General features: G+C 47.9%; 4 protein-coding genes and 1 pseudogene across 4 annotated transcripts; 3 read left to right on the top strand and 2 right to left on the bottom strand.

Moving 5' to 3' along the window:
* Positions 1 to 2,213: 2,213 nt before the first annotated feature.
* Positions 2,214 to 7,895, top strand: LOC120673687. Its single transcript, XM_039954650.1, has 9 exons — positions 2,214 to 2,563; positions 4,940 to 5,054; positions 5,169 to 5,275; positions 5,642 to 5,767; positions 5,868 to 5,988; positions 6,076 to 6,160; positions 6,278 to 6,391; positions 6,487 to 6,526; positions 7,387 to 7,895. Exons 1-9 carry the CDS (start codon positions 2,375 to 2,377, stop codon positions 7,537 to 7,539), a joined length of 1,050 nt encoding a protein of 349 aa, XP_039810584.1. The 5' UTR covers positions 2,214 to 2,374; the 3' UTR covers positions 7,540 to 7,895.
* A 53-nt stretch (positions 7,896 to 7,948) lies between these two features.
* On the top strand, positions 7,949 to 9,155 carry LOC120673688 (probable calcium-binding protein CML12). The gene has a single exon (XM_039954651.1). The coding sequence runs from the start codon at positions 8,081 to 8,083 to the stop codon at positions 8,963 to 8,965; it is 885 nt and encodes a 294-aa protein (XP_039810585.1). The 5' UTR covers positions 7,949 to 8,080; the 3' UTR covers positions 8,966 to 9,155.
* Positions 9,156 to 9,885: 730 nt separating this feature from the next.
* LOC120672226 lies at positions 9,886 to 10,934 on the top strand (annotated as a pseudogene).
* A 2,703-nt stretch (positions 10,935 to 13,637) lies between these two features.
* LOC120675849 lies at positions 13,638 to 15,397 on the bottom strand. The gene has a single exon (XM_039957057.1). The coding sequence runs from the start codon at positions 15,322 to 15,324 to the stop codon at positions 14,044 to 14,046; it is 1,281 nt and encodes a 426-aa protein (XP_039812991.1). The 5' UTR covers positions 15,325 to 15,397; the 3' UTR covers positions 13,638 to 14,043.
* Positions 15,398 to 24,301: 8,904 nt separating this feature from the next.
* LOC120672396 lies at positions 24,302 to 27,720 on the bottom strand. The gene is made up of 5 exons (XM_039952770.1): positions 25,399 to 27,720; positions 25,169 to 25,324; positions 25,041 to 25,097; positions 24,580 to 24,652; positions 24,302 to 24,488 (listed from the first exon to the last, which is right to left on the bottom strand). The coding sequence occupies exons 1-4, from the start codon at positions 25,583 to 25,585 to the stop codon at positions 24,609 to 24,611; spliced, it is 444 nt and encodes a 147-aa protein (XP_039808704.1). The 5' UTR covers positions 25,586 to 27,720; the 3' UTR covers positions 24,302 to 24,488; positions 24,580 to 24,608.

The raw sequence follows: 27,720 nt of genomic DNA, 5'->3' as shown, positions 1-27,720 counted from the left end.
TCCCCTTACATGTGTTAGGACCTTTCTATTTATAGACTACAACTGCCTTCTCTGTTGCTCTCTAACTTGTGTGAACGCACCCCTTGCATGTCTGGCGCCGTCTTTCAGGCTACCCTGCCTTTGTCCGGCAGGCAGGTGGCTTGTCGGGCCCATTGTAGCAGGCCTTAGGGGACCTACCGGCGTCAGGGGCACTCCGGGATGACCTCGGGACGTCCCGGGGTGCTCCGGGGCGACCGTAGGCGCTGACAAGTGGTCCCCTATGTCCCGGGGTGATCCGGGGTGTCATGCCGGCCCTCGTGCCCCGGGGTTTCCTAGGGGACATCCGGGGTGGTGCGAGGTGGCCGTGTGGCGATCTCCGGGGTCGCCTCGCGGACCCTACTAGTCCGGGGTGACCCCGGTCAACCCCGGGGCGTTGTCCGGGGTGGCTCTGGTTTTTACCGCGACGGGGGCGTGATAAACGATGGTGGGTCCCGACCAGCGTCCATCTTCAAGCCGATGGGACGGGTAGCTCAGGGATAAGCTATCCGCCGCCTGTCGTCTTATCTTCTGAGTGCACGGTATCCCCGTAATCATGAAGTTCTTACGAGGAAGCCGCGCACCCCCTCTGGCTCTGCACAGAGTCCGGCGACGAGGTGTCGTAACCGCCTGATAAAGATCTTTTTACCAGGCGGGTGTCTTCGAGGGGAAGGAAACGTCCTTCCCGGGCTCCACGTGCCGGGTCAGGCCCGGCCCGCTCCAATTGGGTGCCCACCTCCGTGGGCGGACATCCCCGGTGTGAGGCCACAGCTGCGCTCAGCTGATGCGCCAGCTGACGCGGTCAGTGGGTCCCCTCTTCCTTAATCGCGCATAAGTCCGGGGTTATGGGGACCCGTCCTCATTACGCTGACACACGCCTATACCTAAAAGATTGGCCTAAAGTAATAATGAAAAAATATTATCCTCTGCTATGTTAAAAGTTACATCATATCGATGTATTGAAGCAAATATAAAAGTTACATTAAATCGGTATAGTAGTTCTGAGTCTAAGAGCGTGGCAATTACAGGCATTTTAGTATAGAAGTACAGATTATTTTTGTTAGAGATTCACTTTTTTTTGTGTTAGTAGTTATAGTTGACGGATTAGTGTAAATTGAATATTGCTTTTGGTAGGGAAAAAAAGATAAGATTAGATATGAATGAATAATTCGATTATATTTTGCGAGTTTACGAAGTGAAAGCAAAGTCCAGAAAATAATAGGGTTATCAGGGTTACCACACGTGAACATACTATACAAAGTCTAATTATTACTTTTATATTAAAAAATAATTAAATATATTTTATGTTTTCAAATACTAGAAGGAACATAATTTTTTGAAAAAAAATAAAGAGACTCATTCAATAGAGCCGTGGTCTCACGTGGGTCATATCTGAAGAGTACGTGGGCCTCATAAATATTAGCACCTGAATAATATGTGGATCCCACCTAAATAGTATATGGGTCATACATAAAGAGTACTTAGGTCCCACATGGATCCCACCGGAATAGTATGTGGTCCCACTAGAAGAGTACATGGGCCCCATTTGGATCCCGCATGAATATTACGTGGATCCCATATAGGGTTACTACACGAGTCCCACCTAAATAGTATATGGGCCCTAACTTAAGAGTACGGGGTCTCACATAAATAGTACATGAGTTCCACATGGGGCCACAGCTGACGAGAGGTCTCGAAATCTTAGTCCTTTAGTATATGTTATACTAGATGTGCATCATCTCAAGCCATAAACTAGAAAACTGGCAAAGCCTTTTTATCATGTGAACATCGAGGCACTGAGCATCTGGCCCCACCATTCTAGAAGTCTGGAACTTCCCAACTACCAACAACCTCCAGGCTCTCGAGGCCCCGTTTGCTTCACGCTACGCTATTCCATTCTACAAGAGAATTTTCTATGCATGAAGTAGTAAATGAAGTCAATTTGCAAAACTTTTTTAGGGATGAGTATAATTTTTTGTGACGAATCTAATGACGGTAATTAATCGATGATTGTCTACAGTGATACTACAGTAACCATCCTCTAATCGTGCAGTCAAATGTCTCATTAGATTTTTCAGAGTCACTAGCGCAGGGTTCTGAAATTAGTTTTGTAAACTGAATTTTGTTTGACACTGTAATTAGCGGTTAAAGTATCACTGTTTATTAGCACAGGACCAACCAAACGAGGCCCGAGTCTCAAACCCTGCAACTGCAAACAGGAAAAGAAAAAAAAATATCTCCGCATCGGCTTGAAAATTCTTCAGTCATCCCTCTCCTCTGTCTCGAACCCGACCTCCGAACCCCTGGAGGCCAGGATCCCGGCGAAGGGCAGGCGAGAGGATCCGCTCTCGCGGCGGCGATGGGCGAGGGGGACGCGAGCGCCGGCGGAGATCCGCAGAGGCTGAAGCGGATCGCCGCGGCGGCGTACGACTACGAGAACGACGCGCGGTGGGCGGGCTACTGGTCCAACGTCCTCGTGCCGCCCCACCTCGCCTCCCGCTCCGATGTCGTCGACCACTTCAAGCGCAAGTTCTACCAGCGATACATCGTGAGGCCCCCTTCCCCCTAAACCCCCGCGTGCTGTCGTTCCCAGATTGGATGGGCCTCTCTGTCAATTTGGGTTGGATGCCCCACTTGCTGCCGTGAGCTCGATCTGTTTGACTATTGCTTGTACCGGGAAGAATTATGAGTTCCACCAAAGGGTTGGTGCGCTTCTGTTAAAAATTGTCCTAGACAATGGAAAGGAAGTGCCTCTTTTAGGTAGTACCAGTAGATTGTCTTGGCGAAGGAACAAAAGCACTGGTAACTAATATTACTATAACTGTACTATTGTAGCGTACCTTTAGCATTACTATATCAAATTTGGTACGAGCTGCATTCATATCTCCCTTTTGCTCAGATCCTCATATTAGCTACAGTTATGCTAATATTACGACTTACCATTTTCACTTGTGTAATTTTGGTGAAATACACTTTTTCGTGTGGAATTATTCATGAACAATTGTAGGGTGGTTCATCGGGACTCAGATATTGGGTTCTACAATTCTACATTACTCTTTTAGCGGCTTAGCGCTATAAAAGAAATTACGTATTGTTGCTTGAATAGTTGTTAAGCCAGATCAGTATGAACATGAAAACAAAGAATAAATTATATTATTGAACCTATTACCTGGTCCTTGACTCTCTTTTGGGGGACATGGGTTTGCTCTTGTGTCTGTTCTATTAGAATTCTTGGTGCTTTTGCTTCCTCATCTTCACTTCTATACCTTGCTGCAAGAAAAGACCTTTTGGAGTATCACAATTAAGGACGCAATAAAGAGCTGGCACTTTGTTCTGTTAATTTCCCCCCTTTTCATCTTATATGTTTCATGGAATAGAATCATGTTTATTGGCTAGACGTTCATATTTGCCATTTATGGATGCAACCATTTTGTTTCATTTGTGAGGCACTGCCAGAGTAATATGTAATGTAACATACACGTGCTTTTTTTTACTCTTTATCTAATCAATGTTTTGTTATTATTTCTGTCGGAATTCTCTTTATTGTTTTTTTTTATATTTCAATTTTTAACCTTTTTGCTGCATATAGTACTTTCTGTGCAGTCAGGTCAGCTTTTACTTTCTTTTTTTTTTAGAAAACGCAGGAGAGCTGCGCTTCATTGCATTAGAGAGAGAAAAAGGTCCCCATACAACTTCTGACCCTCATACGGGGACCAAATATGAGAGATCGGTCATCCTAACAAAAACTAGCTAGGAAACAAAAGTAACATGACCAAAACTTGACCTAGCAGTCTAAATAACACCAGTTAGGCCTAGGCCTTGCAGCTTCTTAGCGCCGGCCAGACACCAAAGGTTATGCTCATCTTTTCGATCCTGCATAATGGAATCAACCAAGGGAGCAATCCCCTCAAACACACATGCGTTCCTATGCTTCCATATTGTCCAAGCCCCCAAAATTATTAGGGAATTCACCCCCTTGCATTCCTTTTTTACTTTCTTCAACACCTTGCGCCACCACTCAGCAAAGCTACGCTCCCGTTGCCGTGGGATGGAATCACCCAGGTTCAAAGGCGCGAAAAGCTTGAACCAAACCTGTCTTGCCACCACGCAAGATACTAACAAATGTTGCACTGTCTCATCCGCCTTATCACATAGGGGGCATTGCTCAGGATGAGGGAGCCCTCTCTTTTCCAGCCTATCTGCCGTCCAGCACCTATTACGAATAGCCAACCAAAGAAACACCTTACACTTATTTGGGGCCCAAGATTTCCAGAGTCTTCTCCATGGCTCAAAGGTTACTGATCCCTGGAAGTATGCTCGATAAGCAGATTTAGAGGAATAGCAGCCCCCGGGTTCAAATTTCCAAATGTGATGATCTTCAAGGCCATTAAGCTGAAAGCCCTGGACGCAATCCCAAAGCTGCAAAAACTCCCTGATTCCAGTCCAAGACAGTCCCCCATGAATTACAGAAACCCAATTAAAGCCTTGCCGACGGATAGGGCTCCAAGACCAGATGGGTATACGGGCATATTTTACAAGAAATGCTGGGCAGTTATCAAAACAGATTTTATGGCTGCTATCATCACCTTGCAGCAAGGAAACACTAGGGGTTTGGGGCTTCTTAATGCAGTTTACATCACTCTCATCCCTAAGAAGGAGGACACAATGCTGGCCAAAGATTTTCGCCCCATCAGTCTTGTTCATAGCTTTGCGAAGCTAGTAACTAAGATTCTTGCTAACAGATTGGCTCCTCATCTCAGTTCCTTGGTTGCTACTAACCAGAGTGCTTTTATTAAAGGGCGGTGTATACATGATAAGCTTTTACTTTCTGTTTGTGCTGAATCCTTTTAATGTGGCATGATAACCAGATAAAAGAATCTGTGCAGGTTTGTAAAATAATTAAATTCCTTTCGTTACATGTCAGGATCCTGGTTTGGTTGTTGAGCCAATGTCCTCCATGACTTCAACTCAGTCTAGCAGACCAGCAGCAAGGTCTTCAGCTACAGCGTCCATTGAGAATACCAGAGCTCGTGACTCAGGTATGATAAACTTATTCTTGAAAGCTTACTTCAGAATTTCAGTTTGAATTAATTGGAGGGGACCTACCACTATTATCTCATATCTGACTAAGATTCAAAGTTGATCTCGTGCAGGATCTAGCACGAGATCAACCGGAGCCTCACAACAACCATCAGCAGAGAGGAGTGCAAATTCATTACGGCTAGATGGTCGGACAATACACTTTTCTATCAATGCCTGGGTATGGAATGACTATCTCCTGAAACAAAGCTCCTATGTATGATCTAGTAGGTGCAAGCAGGAGCTGCAATTTATCATGTTGAATGCCGCATTCACTCTAGTCATTTCACTTCTTTCACCTTTTATCATAATATCATTTCAATGATTATGAGCTGCCCTCATATTCTGACTATTAACCACAAATGTGGGCATTGATTTGTTTCTATTCTAGATATATTCTGGCTGACAGCCTAATCATTAGATCATACCTCTATCAGCGACTTATGAAGCAACCCTGCTGTTTCTCTTGTTCTTATCACCACTATGGCTTGGTTGTTATTGTAACATGTTGGGCTGACCTAAGGCTTCTTGAGTTATGATTTGGCAGGTACTTGTCGTAGCTAGCCTCGGAATACTCCCAATTCTACACAATCATATCTCAAGTAAAGCATACAGACTTTCATTGCTAGGAACAATATTCTCATCTGCATATTCTTTATATAGCACTTATGGGGTAAGTGCCTGCCAATCTGAATGAACGGATAATTCACCTTTACTTTTTCCTGTCCTAATGTTCCGTTATATGGTCGTTATGCATTCTGTTCTGCTTGCAGAAACCAAGAGCTTGGAATATGACTGTAATTCAGCCCTGGTTGCAATCTATTATTGTAGCTAAGGACTTTGTTCATTTGATGTTCTCTCTTATGATGTTCACATCTAACGTACACTTTAAGAGTAAGTCAAACTTTTGATTTTGTCCACTTTATCCAATTTGTGAGGCTAGTCTACCATCTGGTCTAAGCTGTTCATTTTCTTTTACAGTTGCTCTACTTCCTGTGCTTTGCTGGGCGCTTGATCATGTTGCTCGATTCCTAAGGCATAATTTTGCACGCTCTTCTTTATACAGGTAAGTAAATTCAAAATTGGTTATCTGTTTTGTTGTTCTTGTGTGCGTGGTATATGATCCAATTGCTGCCATCACGAGCACCTGGTGGTTACTGGTTTCTTACCTTTTCTTGTTCAGGAAGTACTTAGAGGACCCTTGCCTTTGGGTAGAGACAAACAACACTACACTCAGCCTACTTTGTTCGAATGCTGAAATCACCCTGGGGTTTCTCATGATCATCTCACTTTTCTCGTGCGTGCATTTATTTGTCAAAGAACTAGTATCTGTATAAGTTTTTTTTTTGTATATGAACTTACCTCAGATATTTTATCATTCTGCTCATGCAGGTCGAGACGCAACATTATCCAGACATTTATGTACTTTCATGTGAGTTATACTGCTCTGAACAAATGCTTTTCCTTTTCTCCTCATTTTGTTACCCCCTCCTTTTAGTAGTTTGGGAGAATATTAGGACTGTTTTTCCCATCTCATTGTTTGCATTACCCATGCACTGTGACTTGTACTTCAAAGTTCAAACTTCTGAGAAGTGGTTGTTCATATATACCAGTTTTGTTTAGAGGTGTTATTTGGTGATCCTTAGGTGCACCTCCAATTCTCTTTAGTTCAAAATTTTGTACTACTTTTCCAAAATAAGGCCAGTTTAGATGCAAAATTCAAAATTCCAAAACTATCACATCGAATGTATGCGGCACATGCATGGAGTATTAAATCTAGACGAAATAAAAAACTAATTGCATAGTTTGCTTGTAAATTACGAGACGAATCTAATGAGCCTAATTATGCCATGATTAGACACTAAATTGCTACAGGAAACATATGCTAATGATGGATTAATTTGTCTTGTAGTTTACAGACGAGTTCTGTAATTAGTTTTGTGATTAGTCTATGTTTAATACTTCAAATGTGAAAATATTCCCTTTTAAAAACTTTACAGCACGCATCTAAACAAGGCCTAAGATCTCATTTTCAAGTAGTACAAAATTTTGAACTAAAGAGGGTTGGAGGTGCACCTAAGGGTCACCAATTAAGACCACAAGTTTTGTTAATCTGTTCAGTATACTCTATAGAAATCAAATTATTGATATAAAGCAGTGGAGTACTAATTAAATTATATCTCATGAATTGTACTTATTGTTGATTCTTGGCTGTTTGATTTACAAATACTATAAGGTTCTGATCTAGAACTTCATTACCTAGCAAACATTTTTGACACTTCTTTTGTACAGCTGTTGAAGCTTATGTACCATGCTCCTGTCACATCCGGTTACCACCAGAGTGTATGGGCAAGAATAGGCCGGGCCGTAAACCCCTACATTTCTCGCTATGCGCCGTTCCTGAACACGCCCATTTCGGCAGTTCAAAGATGGTGGCTGAGGTAGAAGAGCATGAATCCTGGGTATCCATGCTACAGAGAAAACATCCTTACACAGAGCATGCTCTTCAATTTTTTATAAGATGTTCAGCGTATCGCTCGCGTAGCATTCTGTTCTGATGAATGGTTATGGTTATGTTCTCTCTTCATGTCTCACTGAACTATTGAAGGCATAATATCACCTGATAAATTTCTTACAACGTGCAATAGCTATTTAGCGAGCTGTCCATATGATTCGGTTGGATATAGCCAGTAAGATCTCAGAGTTTGCTGATAATGCTTATCGCAATCGTAAATAGGATGTCAAACAATGAATACGAGTGACACACTATTGGTTATTATAAATTGCCATCGTTTGGTGTCTCTTTTATTTTGCTTGGTGAAGCATCCGTTGTTGGCCGTTGGCATTTCGCGGTCAGGGCTGATTGTACTGCTGTTTACGGTGGGCGTTGAGAACTTTTCTGCTGTTTTTTTTAGATGGGAGGGTACACTGGACCCAGTCCTGGCACGTATCGTGAGAATGCAGTTTTCTCACCTGTGCCACTTTTATGAGTTGTCACTTTTCACGGAGGAAATACAATACCCAATCTCTGTCCCAACACAGTTCAACGCCAAACTGTGGACAAGTTTCGAACCCAGGGAGGAAACCATCCAATTTGAGCGCGCCCCACAGCTGGGGCGAAACGCAGCAGCAAACAAATAGCAACTGCACAAGCCGGCGCCCCCCAAAACGGCGATCATATCCATCCTGTCGCCAGGAGACACGCAACGGCATGCAGAGCTTCCGCCGCGCCCGGGAAGGCAGCGCGGCCGCCCAGCAGCGGGACGCCATGCCCGCCGCCGGCCCCCGCCCCAAGCGCTCGGCGTCCATGCCCTTCCACGGCGCCGGCGCCGCAAAGGGCCGGGACCCCTCCCCGGCCCCGGCGGCCGGCGGGCGCGCGCGGCTCCGCGACGAGCAGCTCCGCCAGCTCCGCGAGCTCTTCCTGCGCTTCGACCTGGACCGCGACGGGAGCCTCACCTTGCTGGAGCTCGCGGCGCTGCTCCGCTCCCTGGGCCTCCGCCCCGCCGCCGGGGACGAGATCCACGCGCTCATCGCCGCCATGGACGCCGACGGCAACGGCACCGTGGAGTTCGACGAGCTCGCCTCCTCCCTCGCGCCGCTGCTCCTGGGGCCCTGCCGCCCCGCCGTCGCCGTAGACCAGGCGCAGCTCGCCGAGGCCTTCCGCGCCTTCGACCGCGACGGCAACGGCTTCATCTCCGCCGCCGAGCTCGCGCGCTCCATGGCGCGGCTGGGCCACCCCATCTGCTACGCCGAGCTCACCGACATGATGCGCGAGGCCGACACCGACGGCGACGGCGTCATCAGCTTCCAGGAGTTCACCGCCATCATGGCCAAGTCCGCCGTCGACTTCCTCGGCCTCGCCGCCTTGTGACTCTCGTTCCCTCCCTTCCCACCGGTCGGTCGATTCCCCCCCTCCCTGTTCGTGCGCTCCGTGTCTCTTCCTCTCCATTTCGCAATCGCTAACGCATTTACAGTCGAGCTGGATTGAATTGGTCGGGTGTATTGTGTGATATGTGGATGCGATGGTGTAAATATGTTGCTCTAGTGCATGTTCCATTTGACACTGCGATTCATGGAAAAAAGGGAAGAATTGTCCTACCGAATTCATCGTTCTTGATAAGCTTGATTCCCAGAATTATTGGGGAATTGCAGTGTTCCTCGATCGGTAGTTTGCAGGTAGGAGTACACAGAGATGAGATATCGAAATTTTCTTTCGGGTTAGGTGAGAGGAAGGATGTAGAGACCTGGTAGGAATACAATGTCCAATAGAATGATCCATGGAGAACTTCATGCATACGCATGCACGTGTAGGAAAGCGGACCTGGTACCTTTCTACTAAAACTAACAGTATTCCTTCTCTTTGCAATACTGATAGAATCGCCAAATAGCATCCAACAATTTGCACATTCCCTCGTGCACCCAATTTGCACTTTTTAAAATATTAAAAAGCTGTCGCACCAAGCAACCTCTCCCAAGATTCTGTGTTTTGGGGCTAAATTCGGACCAACAAACCGGTCCACATATAAAACGGTTCACATAAGTGATCCAATCGAACTTGTTGTTTCAATTGTTCCAGCAATAAAAAAATTATTACGTAATAAGAAGTTGCTCCGGAAAATAAAAGAAAATTGTTTCATTTTTGGAAGATTTTTAAATAATACCATTTTTTGGATACTTTAAAAAATCTTGTGCCTCTACACACGCACTAGGCCCAACAAGTGGCCCTTGTGCTTTCAGGCCCACTTAGCGCATGATTCAGTGGGCTCCTACTGCTCCATGATAACAAAAAAGTCAGCCTTCACATTTTCACTCAAGGAAAAGCGCCAAAATCCCTTTTCCTCAATCCTCCGCCGCAATGGCCGGCGGCGCCACCTCTGCGACCCAGCCGCCGCCGGCGAAACGCCAAAAATAAATCTAGCCTCACCACCTTCGTGCACTCCCTTGGCGAGGGACTCCCACTGCAGTCATGGCCGGTGGCCGCCGACGCCAACGCCGTCGGAAGACTCGCTGGGCTCCACCCATACACAAACTCAGCGACGACCTCGTGCTGGAGATCCTCTTCCGCCTCCCTTCCCTCGCCTCGCTCGTCCGCGCTGCCCTCGCCTGCCGGGCGTGGCGCCGCGCGGTCGCCTCCTCCCCGGCCTTCCGCGGCCGCTTCCGCGCCCTCCACCCGCCGCCCCTCCTCGGCTTTTTCATCGAGGTTCCTGCCCCAGCGCAGATCCCTAACACACCCCCACCTTCCCCGCCTTCGCCCCCGCGACCGGGACCTGGCTGCCGCCGTCCGCTGCGGCGACTTCTTCCTCACCACCCTCCAGGATGGCCCCGGCGAAATCCCCAGCTGGGACGCCATCGACTGCTCCCGCGGCTACGTCCTCATGCTGAATTGGGATGACGAAATCCTGCTGGTGCTGAACCCCTTGACGCGCCGCCATGGAAATCCCTTCGACTATTCTCCCATGGATGTCTTCGTTGGGTCCCGTGGCCACCAAATTCAGCTTCATCCTCGCTTGCTCTGCTCTGCCGGGGATCCCACGTCGTTCCTCGTTGTGTTTCTTGCACGATGAGTCGAGGGTACGGGCTGTTTTCTCCTCAAGCACCAGAGAGTGGAGAATTCACCCGTGGGTGAAGGTCCCTGCCCCTGTTTGGTCAGATGATGATAACCGGTGGGTTCAGAATGCAGTTGGCGCGATGCAAGCGAATGGGTTCATGTACTGGGTTTACGAGGACCAGATGCATCTTGTTTCGCTTGACACGGCTACAATGAGATTCTCTGTCGTTGAGCTCCCACAGTGCCCGAGGGCTGTTTAGTTTCCAAAAAAATTTGCACAGTATCCGTCACATCGAATCTTCATACGTATGCATGGAGCATTAAATGTAGTTGAAAAAAATAACTAATTATACGGTTTAATTGATTAGCACAACCTGAATTTGTAAACCTAATTAGTCCATAATTAAATATTATTTGTTAAATAACAATAAAATATGCTGCAGTACCAAAACCCAAATTTTTTCACCAACTAAACACACCGCGAGGAACACCAGCTTTGATGCCGGTGAGACAAAGGGTGGTGCAACCTGCATTGTTTATTCAGATCAATTGAGTATTGGCGTATTGATGCTGACAAGGGATGGCGATGGTGTTGAGAGATGGTTGCTGGACCGGGTACTCCCATTGGGCAGTGAGCTTGCACGAGTCCTCCGTTGTGGATTGGACGACGACAGTGTGCTGAATGATTTGGTGGGGAACCCTGACGAGCTGTTTGTTCGGGCAGCTCGGGAGGGATACGTGTACTTGGCAGCAGCATCGACGCATCAAGAGCCCCGAACTCCATGCTGGTTCCTGTCCCTATGTTTGGAGACGATGAATCTGGAAGGACTATTTCGGAGGACATTTGACAATATTGTTCATCCCTATATTATGGAGTGGCCGCGTCGCTTAGTTGGCAACTATGGGAAGTTTGCACTTGAAGATGCCCTCTGAAATGCATTACCAGGTATGGGTTTATCTGTTGCATTGAACCACATAACGCTGATCAGTATCGGTGTAAAAGTTCTTAATGTGGCACGTTCCTTAGTTTTTTTAAAAAATTTACTTTAGGTGCTAGGGTGTGGCACCGATATGGCCTTATCCTCTTTTGTGGTGTCTCTCAAGAACCTTCTGCTCAAGACTGTTTCCTCTTCATTCCAATAGTATTCATGTAATCTTGGGCATGTTAGTTATCATGGGTTTGCTTCCTCAAATTGAAATGATTATGTGCTAGTTCAAGGTAACTATGAACGACTACATAATTTTGCTTTCATGATTCATTAACCAGCTTTTGTCGAGTACTCCCTTCTTTCTAAATTATTAGTTATTATAGCTTTTCTAGATGCATAGTTTTTGCTATGCATCTAGATATATGTTATGTCTAGATGTATTGTAAATTCTATGTATGCTGAAGAGCTAAAATATCTGATAATTTGGGACGGAGTGAGTAAATACCTGGAATTATCTTTAGAAGCCTACTAAGTAATTACATGGATAAGGGAACTAACCATCTTCCATCTGTTATGCAGCCGCTTCTTAATAAGCTAGAAAGTGCACGCTAATGAAACAAAACTCTGCATAGTTGTAGAAATTGGGAGGGTAACAAAACAAATGGAGCAATATATCAATCAATTTGTAGACTCTATGGTCGGGCGGAGCCAGCATGGGGGCAGAGGGGGCTCCAGCCCCCCTACCCCATGTTATCCATTGAAGCCCCCACAAGGCCCGCCCCCTAAAAGATTTTGGCATAGTGAAGAGGAGGAAGAAGGAGAATAGAGGAAGAAAAAGGAAAAGAGAGAAGAGAGAAAGAAGAGGAAGAAAATGAGCCCCCCTTGTTCCAAACTCCTTGGTGTCCTATATCGACAAGGCATCAACGAAGCTTCGGTAATGTTAGTGGTCTTTTTCAATTCTGTGCGGCTGGAAGCATCCACCAAGATTCAATTAAGACTCTAATAAGTAATAACCTAAGTCTACTTTTTTTTAGTAAAATCAGCTCGAAAGGGTTTCTCCACCCCCCCCCCCCCCATATTTCAGCAGCAAATCCATTTTCGGGAACTACTGTGTGACACTTATGGATAACCCATAACTTTCTCGTTGAATGTGAAATTTAATTCGTTTAGTTCAATATTGAGTGTTGCTCGAATATTCCACGAGGAAGTAATGCTCATTTGTAAAATGATCAAGCCGAGGGTGAGTGTAACCACTGTGCAAAATGTATGTTTACTGTGTTAGAACAGCAATGTCATGGTCCAAGCAAAATTCATAAACCTTGTTGAAAAGACTTTCCCAACTACAATCTGATCACATTTGCTCAAGAACAACTTTTGAAGATTCTACTAGGCGGATAAAAACATCACCAAGAATTTCATCGATTGTCTAAAATGTAGCAAAGAATCCCATCTAAGATGGTGTTTCAAGAAATTTATACCTTATCAACTTCTCATCCGATTCTAAATTTTCTCCAGAGCCTAAAGTATTCTTGCCTTAAGTCTTTAACATGTACTGATTCTACAATCTCTGTTTAGCATGTTTTACGAAGAAAGAAATCAGAATGACAAATGAAGAAACAATCTAGTCAAGCTATCGGGATTGAGATCAACCGTGACCCCACAATTGTATTGTTTTATAGTTGATCTATTTCCTTATACCTACTATCACAAGAGAAATGCATCAGACTACCAGTAATTTTTTCAGAGCACATGAAACTAGCAAACAACAGTTTCTAATATTTCATGATTGCTGTAGGCAGCCTATATTTCATCACAGGAAAATATTGCTACTTCAGGACCCAAAGCATCAGTTGTGAATTTTAATAGAACAAACTTTTCAAGTTTTAAAAGCATAAATCAGAATCTGCTGGCTTCTGCAGGCATAGTAGTTAAAAAATTGGTCAATGAAACATGCCATAAAAGCCATCTAATCCATGAAACATATCATATAGAGAGGATGTAGCCACTCACCATCATTATTCATATATTGAAAAGCTAACGTTAATTTTCTATGAGCAAAATGAACATAGATAAGGCTACGCATGCTTATTAGTACTCAATGTTATCCTTGCAACAATGGTGAATAGTACCTGTTTTCTTCCGAGCAAGGATCTCACAAAAAGAGACCCCTCAAACAAGACCTAAAACAGGCTCAGTATAGCGAACTCTAGAAATAGAATCAAGTTCAGAAACATCACACCAACCATGAAAACTGGTAATTGAACAAAAATAACAAGCGCAAAAGATCAACTTGTATGATTAACTGGTGACAGAATCTTCAGCATCATGGAATTAGATGTGATTCTTCAGAATGATGCAGCTTCAGAAGATTGTAGCTATCATGGCATCTCACCGCAGGAGGTTGGTTGGTTCTACTAGCTGCCCCTCTTCTTCCTTGTATCACATTTGTTGGGTAGTGATGCCCATGCATTCTCATGTACCATCTTCAGGTGAAAACCTCCCACAGTTACCTACTAAAGTAGGCGGCCATGGCATAACATAGGGATGCACCGAACTGTCGTACGTCCTCTGAAAAAGCTTCTCCAATATCATGGTTTCCAAGCAGAGAGACAAGAACCAACTAGGAGTCCTGGAATCATTTACCTCATCTAACGTTGCCAAGTACACAAAGCCATCCCTTACTCCCACAACCTTCACCTTATTGTACTCATCCATTACTTTGCCAAGGACCCGATCAAGCTGTGTCTCCAAGAGTACGGTCCTGTCCAGCACCCACCTATCAACGCCATGATTCTCTGCTCTGCGCAACAGCACACCGACTGTGAAGTCAATAGCGTAGACAATACAGGGCTCAGCATTTTTCATTTCACCCACAAGAAAGCTGCAGAATCGATTCTGCAGGAAAATAGGGAGCTCATCGACAGAGAAATCCATTGTTGCAGTGTCTAGTGTGAGCATATACTTGCGATTCTTGTAAACCCAGTACAAGAATCCTTGAGCCTGCATGTTGCAGCTCCGAATCCACCCTTCTCCGCGGCCGCGCCGTGGCTTCCCCGGGATATGCACCCACGGGCGAACGGACCACTCGCCGGTGTCCGAGCAGAAGACAGTAGCCCGTACCCTGGACTTGTCATGGGCAATAATGACCACCCGGAACGCCATGGGGTCCTCGTCGGAGCAGAGTAAGCAGGCTTTATGTCCCACGGCGAAGACGCGGTGACCTTCAAGGGTGTCCTCGTGGCCATAATCGAAGAACCTTTCGCTCCGCCGTGCCAAGGGATTGACCACCGCCATTGTTTCCTGATCACCATTGGCGAGGAGGACGTACCCGCCGCGGCAGTCATGGATGTCCCAGCCGTTGTGGACTCTGGGGCGCTTCTGGAGGGAGGTGAGGAAGAAGTCGCCGCCCCGGACGGCTGCGGCTTGGTCCCGGTCGGTGCCGCGGGTGGGGACGAAGGAGGGGAAGGCGGGGAGCGCAGGTTCCTGGACGGCGCCAGGGGGGTTGAAGAAGAGCCCCAGGAGGGGCGCCGGGTGAAGCTGGCGGAAGCGGCGGCGGAAGGCCGGGGAGGAGGCCACCGCGCGGCGCCACCCGCGGCAGGTGAGGGCGGAGCGGACGAGCGTGGCGAGGCATGGGAGGCGGAGGAAGATCTCGAGCAGGATGTCCTCGCCGAGGGAAGCGACGGTAGTGGTGGTGCTGGAGTCCTTGCGGCGTTTCGCCGGCGGCGAATTCGTCGGAGATCTGTCTCTCGCCATTACGGCGGCGGCGATGCAGAAGTGGGCGGCTCGCTCAATCCAGTCTCCGTCGCTCGTCGGTGATGCCTGATGATGCGGGTGTTATCTGCCAAATTACCAAAACGATACTGGGCCGGCGGTGAGTCCCCATAGTTCTGCCAACCCAAAGCCTAAACTGGACCGGCCCAGCACTGAAAATTTCCAACTCAATGGATCCACTCGAAAAGGGTCCTCTCGAAAATGCATAAGATGAATTTCTTTAAAATTGGGTACGATTCGAAAAAAGAGAGACTACTGGTATGTTTTTTTTTTAGGTTGAGACTACAAGTATGTGAAATAAATACACTAATCACTAATTCGAATCACTTTCACCTTGTGTCCTGACGTATGATTTCTCTGAAATCGCGTGCTTTGAGTTCTAGCGATTCAAACCCGAGAGCAAGCACGAACGAACTATCCACACAAGACGGGGTTGGAGGAGCACGTATCTTTATAATTAGGTCAACCACGCGCTATGCTGCGCCCACTTGAAAATGTAGAATAAAATAGTTGATGCGTTGATGGGTATATATGCATATAGAGCAATAAGAGATGTATGTTGAAGGACGTGGCAATGAACTGATTGTTGCGCATAGACCGAAATGAGCGAATGCCAAATCCATGTCCCGCGTCGGGCTTCCTCCCACCGGGGGATTGGGTTGATTGTCTTCATGTATGGGCAATAGGCTGATTGTTCTCGGGACACATGGCACGTCCACAATCTCCAAGCACTCGCAGGTCACCAATCCCACAGTGTTTAGGAGTACGAATAAAAATAAATAAATACATGTGTTTGGCAAATTTTTTTGAAGAAATGGGCCCAAAGAGGGGGCGGGGGGGGGTGCCATGTCAACAAGGGCATACCGCGTTGGCTGTCCGCACTCGTCATACTCTAAATTCACCATTTGAAAGGAATATATTGCCCTGGTCATCTAAATTCACCCTCTACTCTACGTCCAGTTTTACTGGCTTACTGCACCCGTTCATTCTCTATCCCATCATCTATATCAACAACCAGGTGTGGAGCTCACATGGCAATTTTTTTTACCCCCCCCCACTCCCTTGGCCCCCTCCCATTTTTTAACCTCCCGCACCCCCTAGCCCCCTCCCTTCCCCATTCTCTCTCTATTGCCTCGCTCCCTCCGCCGTTCGCCCCTCCCCTGCATTCCCCGCCGCCCCTGCATCCCGCAGCAGCCTTCCTCATCCGCCTACGCCCCCTCCTCCCTCTCCGCACCCCTGCGCCCTTTCTCCTGCACCCCTGCGCGGGACAAGCAGCGCCGGCCTCCACCTACGCGCGCGGCGGTCACGGCCCCTCTCCGCCGGCTCCTCCGATGGGGCCATGGTAGTGGAGGCCACTGCCCCCTTGAGCTCGGCCACGGCCCCCTCGTCGACGGCGGCCATGGCGCGCGGGCCGCGGCGGGGTGGGCACGGAAGCAAGGCGGCGCTCTGTGTGCGGGAGTCCGGCCGGCCACCCATCCCGGCGTAGGCGGGCGCGCGCGGGCCGCCGGTGGCCCCTGCTCGTCCCTGCCTGCCCCGGTGCACGCGCGTGGGCGGGTCGCGGTGGCGTGGCAAGCCGGCGGTCGTGCGCGGCGTGGCGAGCCGGGCCGGTCGTGCGCGGCGTGCCTCGCGGCGGCATGGCGAGCAGGGGGAGGCGGCGGGGAGGGCGCCACGGCCATGGCGGAGGCGTGCGGAGCTGCGGCGGCGAATGGAGCTGCGACGGGGCGGGTCGATATGCGGCGCGCGGCGGGCATCGCTCCACGGCGTGGATCTGCGGCGGCGTCGGGCATTCCCCTCCTTCTCTCTCTCCCCCTTCCCCTGCGGGCGGAGCTCGGGCGGTATGGCGCGGCCGGTGGTGGCGGCGTCCAGCGGCGGGCGGTGGTGGCGGGGGAGCAACGGAGGCGCGTCCTCGGCGCGGCTCCTCGGCTCTGCTCCCTCCCCGGCGGGGGCGGAGCTCTCCCACCCTCTCTCTGTCTCTCTCTCGCTCTCGCGGCGCGGCAGACTGGCGGCGGCGGCAAATCCATGCCTCGCCCCCCGGCAGGCCCCACAAGCAGGCAAGGCGGTGCGGCACGCAGCGAAGGCGGGAGCTGCAAATCGATGGCCCGCGTTGTTTTTTCCTCTCTCGGGCACGTGTCGCCCGCGGAGGGCTGGAGTGCTCTCGCGCCTCCCTCTCTAGGGTGCATAGTAACTAGAGTATACCGAGGGATCGACGATGAACAACGATTTTGGAATAACATGGGGTGCGATGAGATGGGGAGCATAGGACGATGAGGGGAGCGCATGAGAAGGGGCAAGATCCGGCTTGAATCAATAAACCTCTCCAAATCTCGATTTCACTAGAGTTGCTTTTTATCACTTTGACGAGGTGAGCATAAAAACCTCTCACAACCAATTTCGGAGCATCTTCACAATCTTCTTGAAGGGCTCCACGAAATCACTTTCTCCAAGCCATCTAGGGAGTGGCAACTCACAAGAGTAACAAGTCGATGACTTTTGCATGAAGATTCCCTAGTGCCACAAATTTCAAACACTTGATGCAATACACTGGAATGTTTCATACTCACAATAATTCAACCTCTATGCAAAGAGTGAGAGGGGAGGGGGGAGGGGAGGGGAACCAGCTCAAGTACGTCAAGAATGCTTTGAAAATGGCCAAGAGACCTCACCTATGGCCGGGCATGAGGTATATATAGCCCCCCTCTCAAATCAAGCCATTACGTTCAAAACCCGTGAAAACAGAGTTTTCGCTGATTGTCCACCTCACAGAAACCAGACTCTTCGCAGTACAAAACCAACGGGTCAGGCTGCACTGATTTGCGTGTCAGAGTCGACCATTAGAGCCCTGCAGACCATCCGCACCTCAAGGGCAGACCATCCGCGATTCAAAACTCCGAGCACAACGAGTTGCAAATGTTTTTTTTTTTGAAATAAAAGGCAAGAGCACTGCCACATCATATAAGAAGAAGAAGCATTCGTACATAATGCGCTGAAGCGAACACAACCACCACACAAAACAACGCACGCAAATAACGCACCCAACAAAACACGACACCACCACAAACTGGAAGAGGAAGCGAAAGAAGCCGCCGTGAACTGCGCCGTCGTCGCCAACGCCGTGCCACAGCAAGAGCCGCAGCCCGCTGCAAGCCCGAGTAGCTACCCGAACTCCTCTACCATGGGACTATCACCCTCAAGCTGCACGAACACGATCGTCGATCCCTCTGCACCAGTGGTACGTCAGCAAAACACTCCCGTCGCAGCGCCAATGAACACCACTGATTCTGGCCTCTCTGCGTGGGGGCCTCGCCTCTTCCACCGCCTCACACTCCTCACACATCATAATTCGTCGCCTGCGCACCGCGCACCCCCGGCCCCACCATTGCCCGGCCAACATGACCAAGAGAGGCAGAGACCGGCGGCCCAGCCACAGCCAACGTCGTCTCCACGACATCTGTCGCAGCCGGCACCCCGCACCCTACACCGGCTGCCGCCGCTGACCCGCGGCAGCCACAGCCGCCGTCGCCGCTGCCCGTGCTCACCGAAGCCGCCGCCGCCGCCTTCCAGCGCCGACCGTCGCCCACCCCACCCACTTCCGGTGGCCCCCGCCGCGCAGCCCCCAAGATCCGGCCAGGGCGGCACCAGATCTGAGGCCTATGGCCACCGCCGCCGCGGGGGCAGCCCGCGCCGACAGGCCAAGGCGCCCTCGAGATCTCGCCGCTCGCGCGAGATTCCGCGCGCCACCACGGGGGAGACCTCGCCGCCGCCCTCCTGCGGGGGGGGGGGGGGGGGCGAGTGGAGAAGAAAGGGGCCGTTCGAGTTGCGAACGTCTTTGGACAAATTTTCAAAATGACCGGCGGACCGTCCGTGCCACAAGGATGGACAGTTCGTAGTTCAACCTTGTTGCGCACATAGAACCAACCTTGGTTCTGTCCAAACCTCAAAGTTAGCTGGCGGACAGTCCGCCCCTAGGAGCCGGACCATCCGCCCCTCAACATGTTCGAACATCCGACCTTCTATACGTTCAAACGTCCGAGCCAGCAAGCAGAGGCACGAACCTGTAAGGTGGCAGATTGTCCGCGTATCCGGAGCGGACTGTCCGCCTTTCAAAAAGTTCAGACATCCGAATCTCATTCAGCATAGGGTTTAGGGTTTAAGATCGGATGTCTAATCTAGCGGACTGTTCGCCACCCGTGGCCAGACCGTGCTCGGTTATCCATCTTAGTGCCACACAGAAACAAACCCTTTCTGACTAAGGTTTTCAAAAAGGTTGCGGACCATCCGCCACAAGGGACCGGATTGTCCGCCCCTAAACAGTCAGCACACTTTTCTCAACCTTAGTTTTTTATTTTCAAACGTTGTTAGCCCTCATGCATGCAATGCAAGTGTTTGAGCAAAATGGCACTATAGAACAGACAAGCAAAGGCACAACGACCCGTCTTGATAGTATGACTATCTATCCTATTAATCCGGTTATGTTAATCCTTTAATCACCTCATGACCGACAAAATAAAAAAAGACCATATCTTTATACCTTTGCCTTGAGCCCATGCCTTGAACACTATCTCCATATCTTTTCACGGCATCAATGTATTCTCATCGACACATGGACCAACTTATACTCATTTTTCTCTCAAGAAATTATTAGTCCATAAATATCATCATTAATTACCAAAACTCGAATTAGTGGCCTAGATGTTTTTAGCAGTGCTGCTACTGATTTGAGGTCTTTCTTGGAAAAAGCAGCCACAAAGAAGCAGCACTCTGAACCACAAAATGTTCTTTCATCTACCAGTGAAAGTTAGATGCAATTGGTGGTATTTCAAGGGAACAATGCAGTGTCACTGGTACAAGCGTAGAACCGCCTGAAGCTGGAGCAGTGAAAGCTGATCAAGACCAGCAAGCTGAGAGCCCAATAATAGAAGATGATGAATCTATGTCCGTGGATGAAACTGAACCCAATGATGGAGACAATGATGACTATAGCATTGAGCATGACCCTGGATTGAGGCCTTCTATCTCAAGCTATGTTGTCAAGGACCGAGATTTAGTTTGAAGGGCATACATTACAATGGGGTCATGTCAACCGAAGATGAATAGGGAGGATTTTCTGCAACATGATTGTGGAGGTATGCGCCGATTCCAAGATCAGTGGTTCTGTGAGTACAAATGGCTTGAGTATAGTGTGCACAAAGATGCTGCATTTTGCTATGTTTGCTATTCGTTCAAAGATAGTTGTAAATTTGCTGGTGTAGATGCTTTTGTTGATGGAGGGTTTCGAAATCGGAACATGAAAGCCAGAATCAAAAGGCATGCTGGTAAGATCAATAGTGCCCATAGTGAAGTTGAAGAGAAATACAATATGTTCATGAGACCTAAAGCATCCGTTCGTGAATCTGTTGCCTCAAACACTCCACAGTTCAAGGCTGATATGTTTTTGGGTGTCTAGGCAACTTCATGAGTTGAACAATAGGTTTGATGAGGTAAACATAGAGCTACTTAGATGTATGTCAGCATTCAATCTAGCTAACTCCTTTTCTGGCTTTGATATTGAGAAGTTGGTTAAGCTTGCTGGGTTCTATCCTCATGATTTTGATCTTAAAGAAATAAATCAACTTCGTTTTCAACTACGTCACTATATTGCTCGTGTGAGAAATGTTGAGAACTTCAAAAATTTGAGAAGTCTATCAGAGTTGTTCATGATGATAGTTAAAAGAAATCTGGTTTCTCCATATGGCATTGTGTACAAACTTCTCAAATTGGTACTAATTCTTTCTGTTGCAACAGCTAGTGTTGAGAGAATTTTTTTGCAATGAACACTATAGAAAACAAGCTAAGAAGCAAGATGGGGCATATATTTTTAAACAATTGTTTGACAACATTCATTGAATGAGAATTCTATTCTTGCAAGAAAAGAATGAGGACATCATCAAGTATTTTCAAGCCATGAAGGAATGTAGAGTTATCTTATAATTTGTAAGCATCCTTATCAATGCCATTTGTTGTTTTAGAATTTTATCTCTATTTATTTCAGATATTCACACTTTGATATGTTGCACATTTAGTACGTCTATTATCGAACAATTTCAAATTATGAACAATTTGTGTTATCGGTACTTAATTATGTGCTACTAGCCAATGTTAGCCTAAACGTTAAACGGTGAACGGTCAGTCACCCACCGTGTAGCAAATATTCGGAATAAACGGTAAAAACAGTTTTATACAGCTTTGCATGGCTAATTGGCATACACGGCTACCCATCGAGTAGCGTTTACACGGCGTGTAAACGGTGTAAACGGCCGTGTAGGCGAACAGTGCTGCTAGCATGTACTTTGATCTGTCAATTTTTTTAGTCAATACTTGAAATTTTGAATACCTATCTCCCAAATCCTGAGCCCACCCCTGGTTTGGATGCACTAAAGTTAAGGGTAACAACTTGTATACTCCCTCCGTCCAGTTTTCTTGTACGTTTAAGCATTTGAAAAATGTCCAAGTATGATACGCATATATCTACTGGTTTGGAGAACGTTCCTTGCGACCTTGCCTCGTGGCCAACGCGGCTGCCGCTTAGCTTCAATGCGATCGGTTCGACTCCCACGCTCACCGTTTTCTTCCGTCCACGCGTCGTTTGCCCTGCGACGTTCCGTTCTCCCTCTCGTCGTTCCCTTCTCTTTCTTCTACCCCGCTCTCTTTCTCTCCAAAACAGAAGCGTCTCAATCGCTAGACTGCACCCCCCCCCCCCCCCCCCCCAATGCGAGGACTGCAGCGCCGCAATGGAGGAAGGGCGCGTCCGTGGCGTGAACTGGGCGCCCAACTCCAGTGACGAAGACGATGACCAGAAGCTGCCGCCGCCGCTGTGGAAGAACGACGTCGCGGACGCCGTGGACGAAGCCGTCGCCGATGCCATCGCCATGGAAGAAGCCCGCGACGCCGTGGAAGAAGCCGGAGCCGGTGCCATCGCAACGGAAGAAGCCCTCGCCGACGCCGTGGAAGAAGCCGCTACCGGCACCATCGCAATGGAAGAAGCCGTCGTCGACGCCGTGGAAGAAGCTGCCGCCGCCGCCATCGCCATGAAAGAAGCCGTCGTCGATGCCGTGGAAGAAGCTGTCGCCGAGGACGACGCCATTGCTGATGCATCTGACGTCGCTCTCGCCCTACTCCAACTTGCTTCAACCAGGTCAGCACATTTGAATCCCACATGAACCAGGAGAAGGTCAGCCAAATGATGCTTCCCGTCCTTTTCCTGCTTGGTATGGAGAGCACGATGAGGCATCTCATGGGGCTGCAACTGAGTTACTCTGGTTTAGCCATGGCTACGTGAAGAACTACAGAGAGAATTGTCCTTTGGTTCATGATCAAGATCTAGATGATGACAAGCTTCAAGAAGTGACGATGTCAATGTGGAAGTTTTTTTTCCTATGCTGTATGGAAACATCCAGGCGTAGTAGTTCACCCTGGGCATTCGGTAATACGAACCGATTGGTTCGGTTCTTCGGTACCCATACAAATTCGGTTCCTCAGTAAGTCGTTACCAATCGTTTCCTGCAAAAACTCGGTACCGAGGAAATTCGGTATCAGTACTTTCGGTTCGGTTCCGGTATTTACCGAAAGAACCGAACAGACTACAATGACATGCAATATCAAGTTTCAATAGCCAACTTTGACACAAATTCAACATGATTCCATAGAGAATAATAGTGTAAAAATCATAATATAAAAGGCCACAATACTACATGAGTAGATTACTGTAAATATGTAACAAAGTTGTCCATAAATACATAACAAATACGTAACATGAGCTGCTACTTGCGTAATTCAGTACTAGTTCGGTACTTCGGTTTACCGAGGTACAGAACCGAATATACCTCGGTAAATTCGGTTCCCCAGAACTAGGAACCAAACAGGAAACCGAATATTTCGATTTCGGTACTTTCGGTTCGGTTTTCGGTACTTTCGGTTCGGTACTCGGTATTCGGTATTTCATGCCCAGGGTTAGTAGTAGTTATGGTACTAGAGTTTGCTTGCTTTTGATTCATCCACTGTATTGTTTGTTTTGCCCTATCATGCATGCTCATGATCGAATTTGCTTCATGCACTATGCTGTATGCTCAAGACTTGATTCAGTTAAAGATTAGAGTTCAGGCATTAGCAATGCTAGTTTAATTTGTTTCTAAACTAAGCATCATGCTTGTTTTAAAACCGAGCAATGCTTCCAATTCGAAACATAGAGTTCCTGACAGAACAAATGACATAGAGTTCATGACAGAAATTAAAGCATCTGGCTAACAAATTGCACTGCTTGATTGTGTAACTCTATCAGACATCGCAAGCTAGTGGGAAGAACACCCTTCATCTCCATTGTCTTCTTCATGTGAGGGATGTTATAGTATTGACCTCCATTGTGCTTCATAATTTCCATCATGCAACTTTGTTGGGTAAGAAAAATCCGGTTAGCCCTATCCACCGGGTACTCATGAAAAGCCTTTTCAAGTACTCTTGCCACAATTTGATCAATGTTGTTTGGAGTTCCTTTCTCAAACAATGCCTGGATTGCTGCAAAAAATCCAAGATCCAAAACATTAAGATCAGGTGAGTTTGGAGGCTGACATGTTAGCCTTATATATATCCCACCCATCTGCTTGGGCAACTTGCACAAATGCTGGGTCGTTCACGTCAATGTGCGTCCTCTATGAAGTTCTTGCTTTTAACCTCTCTACGAGGTCTTTCTTCACCGTCGGCGAGATAGTACTTCTGGTTGCGCCTTGTATGATAGTACCACTTTTCATCGATGTACATGATATTGTACATAGAGTTGAATAGAAGATTGTACCGTAACATGGACAAACAATACCTACACACCAAAATAATGTTAGCTTCATTCATTTACACTGATTATAGAAACTATAAGCTGCAAATAGTACCTAACACGAGCTTTCTTGTTCTCATATGTCAATGCAAACTTAAGGTCCCGACGGAAATAACCTTCCCTAAAACGGTTATGAAGTGTGCTCTTCTTCACACCCAATGCATGTGCAAGATCACGGACAGTAGTGCGCTCCCTCAAAGGCACATTTTTTATAGCTTCTGGATCGATTTCTATCCTTTTACGACCACAATTGTTAACAAGTTTACTTATAACACCGTTTATGCCATCAAAATCCTGTCCATTGCGCCATACACTCTGCACAAGTCGTAGAGGCACACAAAATTTCCGTGCACCCGCCTTAGACACTCCACGGCGCAGCACAGGAGGATCTGTCTTCGCTAACAACTCAAGATAGATGGCGATAGAACCTCCGTTTTTTACCATTAGAACCTGCATGTTTAGGAAAAGAAATTAAATTAGATGCGCAAAAATAAATTAGACCATGCATGTTTAGGAAAGATTTGAGCTACTGTTTCAACTAATAGCGACAAAAAAACACAATTGAACCATGCAAAGATAAGGTAGAACACTATGCATTCACAGCACTACGGAAAAAAAAAAGCTACAGTACCATGCAGGCTGAATTAGATGCGCAGGACCATGCAGAGTACAACACGTTCTAAAAAAAATTAAAAACAGTGACCACTTGCAGAGGACACCACCATGCAAATGCTACACCGGCATGCAGCTACAGTACCATGCCGAGAGCAACAATTAGCTTCTGGACAATTACATGGGCAATTACGTGTGCACAAATTAACAATTGAAAATTCAGTACCCTGATTTCCTCCACCATTAGCACCTCCTCCATCATGTGCTGGAGCTATAGGTACATCTGTCAAAATCACAAAAGAGCATAAAAAAACTGATCTACAGTGACATGCAGATACAGTACCATGAACTTACCCTGGTTTCTTGCATTACGTGAGCCTCCTCCACCATGTGCCGGAGCTATAGGTACATAATGCCAATCTCCTTCATAATCTGAGCTCTCATCTGGCTCATTTGCATTGGCAGGATCACCATGTCCTACTTCAGTCCCCTCTCCTTGTTCATCTCCATCTAGTATTTGTTGGCACAACAAACAAATCAGAACACACAAATCAAATGAAAAAAGCATATGAGCTCGCACTCACCGTCATCTCCATTGCCATGCCACACAAAGTCGTAGTCGAGCTCATGGGCAGGGCCATCCCACTCCTGAATGCCATCCCAATTGATGACGCCGGGATCAGAGGACGGATGCAAGGAGGCGGGCTCTAGGTTTACATCCGATTCATCATGTGGTGGATCTTGGTTCAGGTCGAGGCCTGCTGAGGCCATGGATTGGAGGAAGCTGATGATGATCCAACAACTGATGAGCTTGGGGGCTAGAGCAGGGTATAAATAGGGCAGGGATCAGAGAAGGGATGAAAGGAGGCGGGAGTCCGAAAATTTCAACCTCGATGAACGATTTGGCGTCCATGGAAATTTGATTTTTATCTCAGTAGAGAATTTGGAAGCGGTGCCGAGGTTTTCTTCCGTCTGGGCGCGAGAATTTTCAGAAGGGAGATGGCGGGTGGATTTTGGAGAGGCAGACGTAGATGGCGGGCGGAATTGGAAGCCTGGGAAAGAAACAGTGCGTGCACGGAGGAGATCGATGTGCGGAGGAGATGGCGGGCAAAATTGGAAGGAAGGCAGAGAGACGGTGCGCGCGGAGAAGATCAACGCCCAGGCGGAAACGGCGCGCATGCAGGAGATCGACAGTTAGGCGGAAACGGCGCGCGCGGGATTGGAAGGGAGGGAGAAACGGCGCCATTAACGGGAGGGGAGCGCAATTATTTCCCGTGGCCGCGTGAGGAGGTTACGAAGCGGTAACCTGGCCACAATTGATGGTTCCTTGGTCTCTGCGTCCGGTTCTTAAACGTAAATCAAACCTGGACAGAGGGAGTATTTACTAGAGTTTTTAAGTCTTTGCTAATGTTTAGCCAACCGCATTAGCACTCCTGTTTGAATGAGTTAGTCCTAAACTTTAACACTTTGAGCATTACCACTTGCATCAAAACATCTCGTAAGAGCAACTCCAACAATAGCACCCCCTAAATCAGATCCTCTAAATGCTAAATGGAGGTTGTCTCTACTTTTTAGGACTTTTCAAATTTGCTTCAACTTCAGCAATAGTTCTCGATTCTAACTTATAATAGAGGGTTTCGGCGGCAGCAACCTCATCTTCCACGCCCTGCTCTTGGAGTCGTAGACGTCGGTCATATTCAAGGGCAAAGGTAGGTTATAGTTAGGGGTGCGCACCTAAATTTACAAAATAATGATTACATTTATTTTTTTCACCATATATGCATCTCCATAGCTCAACTTCATGCACCCACAAAGTAAGTGCACCTATTCAATTGTCTCTAGCTTCACCACTGATCATGTGGTCGCTGCCAAGGGCCGCTGTCGCCGCACACGATCCTGGTGTTGCAGAAGCTTCATGAGATCTAGGGCTCCCGATCCGCGATTAGGAGGAGCGCGGGGGCCTTTGGATCGGCTATGTAGATTTTATTAGATAAAGGAAAAATCCCATCCTTGAACATTCATACGTGAATGTCTACAACAATCTTTACAAGAATTCCTAGATTCTAAACCTCAAATGAGGATCTAAAACACAAGAAGGAAAAATCTAAAACAAAAAAAGAAATCAAGAAGGCTAAGCTTCTATCCTTCTATTCGTCCATGTTTCCTCCTTGCCATCTCTACATAGCACCCAATCATCACATCTCGTTTTCTTAGAAACTCAATTTCCAATCCATCTGATGCCATCCTATCGAAGAACTTCCAGGACAACGCTCCAAGTAGGCCACGAAGACGTCCACCCCGACAAGTCACAGGGGCACCAGGCCGCCAGCAGTGGAGACATGGAGACGTCCCAAGACAATGCCCTCAAGAGGGACATGACACACCAAGCGCCAGCACCATCGTCGCCAGTCCGAAGTACTGGACAAGGTTTTCACCAAGGATCCATCCTCCGTGCTTGGGACCGCCGAGAGCCAGCGCATAAGGGCGGCAACAGACGGAGGTAGATCTGTAAGTGGTGGCGGAGATGCGGAGGACAACCGACACCGAGTCGGGCTGACGGTGGGGAGGGTGGGCAGCAGGGGAGGCCTGGAGGTGTCTCATAGCGACGCCCCCAAGAGGGACATGACGAACCAGACGCCATCATTGCCAGTTCAGAGCACCGGACATGGTTTTCACCAGGAAACCAACCTCCAAGGCTCAAAAGAGGTGCATCACCAGCAGACAAGTCCAGACAACGAGGAGCTGCACAACAACCGACAAATGGCCCAGTCGCGGGAGCCGCGCCACCAGCCATTGGGCACCCGCCGTGCGGCGCCAAGCGCGAGTAGTCGTGCCCCACCGCTGAGAGGTGCGCCGCTGGCAGCCGAGCCCATCGCCGGGGGGTGACGGCCTGGGATCCTGCCACC

Source organism: Panicum virgatum, chromosome 5N, assembly GCF_016808335.1.
Source record: "Panicum virgatum strain AP13 chromosome 5N, P.virgatum_v5, whole genome shotgun sequence".
Classification (NCBI taxonomy): domain Eukaryota; kingdom Viridiplantae; phylum Streptophyta; class Magnoliopsida; order Poales; family Poaceae; genus Panicum; species Panicum virgatum.
Note: the sequence above shows the minus strand (reverse complement) of the source record. Positions and strands in the feature narration are given on the sequence as shown.